General features: G+C 32.5%; 1 protein-coding gene across 1 annotated transcript; it reads left to right on the top strand.

Moving 5' to 3' along the window:
• The first annotated feature begins 1106 nt into the window (after positions 1-1106).
• LOC105626084 (bone morphogenetic protein 2-A-like) lies at positions 1107-2114 on the top strand. The gene has a single exon (XM_012207394.1). The coding sequence runs from the start codon at positions 1107-1109 to the stop codon at positions 2112-2114; it is 1008 nt and encodes a 335-aa protein (XP_012062784.1).
• Positions 2115-5229: the final 3115 nt, after the last annotated feature.

Raw genomic sequence — 5229 nt, 5'->3', positions numbered from 1 at the left:
ATATTTAATACAAAAATATAAATCATAAATTTTTTAACTTAAAATAACGCATTGGTCACACTTGCTGACATTTTGACCTTCGAAAAAAACGCTTTTTGCGCGAATGGCTGCTACAGACACATACTAACAGTCCGATTAAAAAGCTAAGCATCTCTATCGGCAATTGAAACTTCAAACCTTCAGTAGACAGATGACAGATAAGCACCCTTCTGAAGGCAGGAAGATATTGGAATTTAGCGAAAGACGATGCTTGAGTCATTTTGACCTAGAAAGATCATGAAGGGTTAAAACGCGATTCATGTAATATTTTAGTCATAATTTCAGCATAAAGAAATTCATAAATAAGTTCGGATTTAGGTTATATTGGTTTTTCTTCTTGAAGAAATAATATTTTCTTATAAATTTTATTTGGGTAGGCCATAGGCATTGGTAGGCATGTAAGGTTGCTCAGTCGAGTGGTCTGCGGTTGATAAGAACATTCCAGGCGGTAACTATGGACGTCTCGATTGGCGGCTATTTGGAGAGAGCGCGGTCTTTCAACCGGAGTTCTCATCTTCGAAGGATATGACGTTCGCAGTTCGAAGTAGACCGGCATCGACATCGATTCATCCTCCGGGAATCACGCACGGATTAAAAATTAATTGAAGAAAAAGACACGTAAAAGACTTGTTTAAAAGAGAATGATAAAAGATAAAAGTTACGAGGTGAATGAACGAGCGTAGCAAAATAGATTTCCATCTTTATAAGCACAATTTTTAGAGATTTTATTCAAGTCTGATGAGAGAAAAATATATCGAGATCACCTAAGGTGCAATATCAGAAATATAAAATATTATATAATAATACGTAAAAATTGACTAAAAAAATGTTTCACACAAATAAGCGAAGGAGACCCATATATAAAGTAGATCTTGATGCTTAATAATACTTTTGCGTGAATTTTACAATTTCCAGTTCAAGAAAAATATTATATTATGGGAATTTCCCTGATCAAATCTGTGACCTTTCTGTCTTCGTGTAAGATACATCGAGGATCTGCCATGCGAACTCCAGGAGTTTGGCTGTTATTGATCGCGGGTGCGTTCTTTGTCTGCTGTTTATGGAAGATGGGATCGATCAGTCGATGGAATTCCAGCATGCGCGCAAAGGCTTTAATTCACTTCGACCTGTCAATTCCGTCATCATCATCGTCGTCATTATCGACGTCACGTCGACCTCCCTTTGATAAGATTAACGCGAGACTCTCACGCGACGCCGCACGCAGAAAACATCGCGGCACTCTGTCCAAGTACATGCTGCAGCTGTACCATCGGCGTCCGGACGCTGACGTCGTTCGCGCGATTCAGCCAGTGCACACTTCCAGTCTGCTCAGCGATGGCGGTAGAATTTTGGAATTCGCGATCCCGTCCACTGGCGTTGACGAGACGCTGGAGGCTGCAGAATTGCTCGGAATAGCCGGCGCGATAGTTAGAGTGCGATCGTTGAACGATCTGTCTTCATCTACGATGAAGAACGGGAGTGAAGAGATCCGGAAGCTCAGGAAGGACAACGCGTGGCGAGCTTTCGATGTCACGTCCATTGTTGCCGGCAGGAACGGCGATATAGTCAAGCTTTACGTTCACGGCAGGCTGACCTATCATCCTTATGGTGATGGTCCGATTCTTCTATTGAATTACAACAAGATCAGAGGTGTCCGACGTCATCGGCGATCCGCGGAGGACCAAGAGGATCAGGATCGTTGGGACGACGAACTGCCACGAAGACGACGTCGGAATAGTTGCCGCCGGCGTCCCATGTACGTGGATTTCGCCCTGATTGCGTACGACGAATGGGTGGTCGCACCACCAGGATACGAAGCTTATCAATGCACTGGCAAGTGTTTCTTTCCATTGAGTGATCATCTCAGCCCGACCAAGCACGCGATAGTGCAGACGTTGATGCACGGCGCACTCCAGGCTAGCGAAGATCTCCGTGGCAACAAGTTTATCAGTAGAGCCTGCTGCGTACCCACCAGACTGGCGCCTACAAGTCTGCTCTATCTGGACGCCAGAGGCACTTTGACCTACGAATACGGCTATGAGGACATGGTCGTCTCTGAGTGCGGTTGTCGCTAATTGATAAATCATTCCTTTGCTTCAAAAGTAACACAACTCAAAAAATGTAATTTTTTAGTTATTATGAATTAGATAAGCATTACTCTATCACTCATAAAAAATGAACTAACTTTATTAAAAAAATCATCAAAAAGACGCAACTGAAAAGAGCTTTTAAAAAATAAAAAAGAATGATTAAAATCATCATAACTTCAAAAGATGGTTTTTTTTTAATGGATTGTGAAACAAAAATGAAAAAAATGATAAATAAAAATCACTTTTTATTTATCATATTAGGAATATTTTTTTTTACTGTTTGATGTTATTTGATTAGTTAATAATTTTCTATAAAATTTAAAATAGTTTTTTCTTTTTCTGAGAAACTTTATTTCCTCCGTCAGCAATATGAATTTTAATTCGATCAACAATAAAGGTATTTGAGAAATTACGTTTTAGTCTTTATTTTATTCCAGATTGTATAAAAGTCAAAAATGTGTTACCATCAGAGAGGTCAGATTATATTTTATTTATTTTTTACAGATTTAAATTTATCTACAAAAATTCACAATCAAAATATCGATACTTTTAAAGACCTTAATTGTCAGTGGAAAATAATTTCTTGTATCACTTTTGAAGTAACGGAATTATTTGTAATTAGACGTTGTGAACTCTACAGGACGAAGAGTATGTTTCTTTCGCTTTTTTATTAACAGAACGTGATGTGTAAAAACGAGTGTACAAAATACAGAATATAAATACATTTGAACCCAGATGATTCGATTTTCGAAGAAGAGAAAAATGCATATATTATTATTATAATATTAGAAGTAAAATTGAAGTACAATATAAATGAGACAAAATAGAGATTAATTGAAAGGTTTTCCACAGAAATCAAGTTTTTTAAAATCTATATTATAGCGCTAAGTCGTTCTCTATGAGTAGCGTCACATTTTATTCCGGCAAGACTCAAATAAAAAAACAGGAAATATAAAAGCCTATTCAGAACGCGCTTATAATGATGTTAACATATTAAATATATATAGTTATATATACTATAAAATTTTAAAAAAGAAATCGAGTATTTATCAATAAAAGTACGTTCTAAATACGGACTATATTTCCTGCTATCTGTTTGAGTTTTGTCGGAATAAAACTATTCACAATGTAATACTATTAGGGTTGCATAAGATATCAAGATTAATCTTAATATTGTCTTATCTTGTCTCGAATTCGTCCAAATTCATTCTTGATAAGATCAAGACAAGATTACTAATAAATTATTAAGGCAATATCAAAACAAGATGTTCAGATTCTTGGTCTTGTCTTGATATTATTGGTTTCTAAAAAAATTATGTATATATTTGTAAATAAAGAGAAAAAAATTGTTACATAAAAAAGTTATTAAATAGGAGAAAAAAGTTATTAGTGATATAATTGTTAATTTTATTGATTTTTAAGCTGCGGGACCTATTCTGTATAATTATCACTTTTGTCTCGCGGAAATTATATCTATTACTTTCGAGCAAGCGAGACATTGATCAACTTCCGCCACGCGGCAAGAGTGGCTACTTTTGTGTACAGGAGCTATTTTGTTACAAAGAGCTTGTTAATCAAAGTATTATCGCAACAAAACACTGGAGGTTTGTTCAATTGGAGATGAAACAAGACAAGAGATTTTTGCTACGAATATTAATCAAGACCGAGACAAGATTAAAATTTTCAAAATTTTTCAATACAATATTTTTATCAATATAATATCTTTACAAATATCGTTTTGTTTTGATCTCGTGCAACCTTAAATGTTACTAATAGAAATCAAACAATTTGGCATCATAATCTAAATTTTTTTAAATGAACTTAATGTTTAACATTTGTAAAGAATATAGAGCATTTTGTAAATAAAAAGTGAAAAGTTGTTACTTTAAATAACATTTCCTTCTTCAACATGTCATTATTAATATGTTATAAAAGAAGATAAAATTGTAACATACTATAGGATAAATAAGCAGTAGAAATAAAATTTTTGTAAGAATTAAACAAACTAGAGATTTTTATTTTTTAAAATTTGTCCTTAAAATATTTATTAATGTCTTGGTGGAAAAATTTTGCTGAAAAATTTTGCTGAAATTGTTCCACGTTTTGAAACAATTTTCAGCTCGGGTGAAATTTAATTGAATTTGAAAATTAAATTGCATGTTTTTTTTAGTAAACAGTGGGTTTTTTAGTAAAGTGGTTTTAGTAAAGTGTGGGTCCTTGAATTCATTTTTACAATTTTTCTAAACAAAATTATATTAAAAAAAATATATTTCTTCATTTTGTAATTTAATTTTGGAAACTCGCTGATTTTTTCGTAAAGAATGACTTCTAAACTATTTACTATTAAAATACAGAGGAAAAATCTCATAATGTTGGGCTTTATATTTTATTTTGTGAAGAATAGAATTCAAGCGTACTGATTGTGGCAAATTTTAACGTATTATTAGAGAAAAAAATTTCAACAAATTTTTCAGAAAATTTTTTGAAACAATTATAATAACTTTTTAGACAAATTTCATCAATTTAGCAGAGAAAATGACTTTTTATTGAATAAAAAACTTTTTGTGAAATCTCAACAAAATTTTAGCAAATTTGTAGCCATTCTATTAAAATTTCAATAAAATTCTTCCACCAGAGAGTCTAAATTTCATTTTATATCTATTATACATCCGGAGAAAAATTATTATATTTTCAAGAACAATTTGCAGATAAAGAAATTTTTATTTCCTGAGAATTTAAAATTTTTTGAGACTTGTTTTTGTGAAAAACCTTTTAACTGTTTTTATATACAAAATCAGCCAATTGGAATTGCAATTAATTTTTAGAATAATTAAATAAGAATATAAAGAAAATTTTAAGATTTAAATTTTGGATCTTATCTTCTTTGACTAAAATGCTAAAACAATATTAATCTAAAATAAATTTGAGTCATGAATGAATTGTCACATCAAGGTTGAAATATAGCATTATCCATCGATTTGAAAATAGATACTGCCATATTATCATAGATTTCACTCTTAAAATGACAATAATAAAAACAACAATTTCCTAATCCTTTCGTAATCGATAAAAAAAATCACTGAGTAGTCTTCGGTATGCG

This window comes from Atta cephalotes (assembly GCF_000143395.1).
Source record: "Atta cephalotes unplaced genomic scaffold scaffold00004, whole genome shotgun sequence".
Lineage (NCBI taxonomy): Eukaryota > Metazoa > Arthropoda > Insecta > Hymenoptera > Formicidae > Atta > Atta cephalotes.
This window is presented reverse-complemented; position numbering and strand designations above follow the sequence as displayed.

What these genes read in the sequence shown, in the direction of transcription:
- LOC105626084 (XM_012207394.1), top strand. Translation starts at nt 1,107, where the DNA reads ATGGGATCGATCAGTCGATGGAATTCCAGCATGCGCGCAAAGGCTTTA.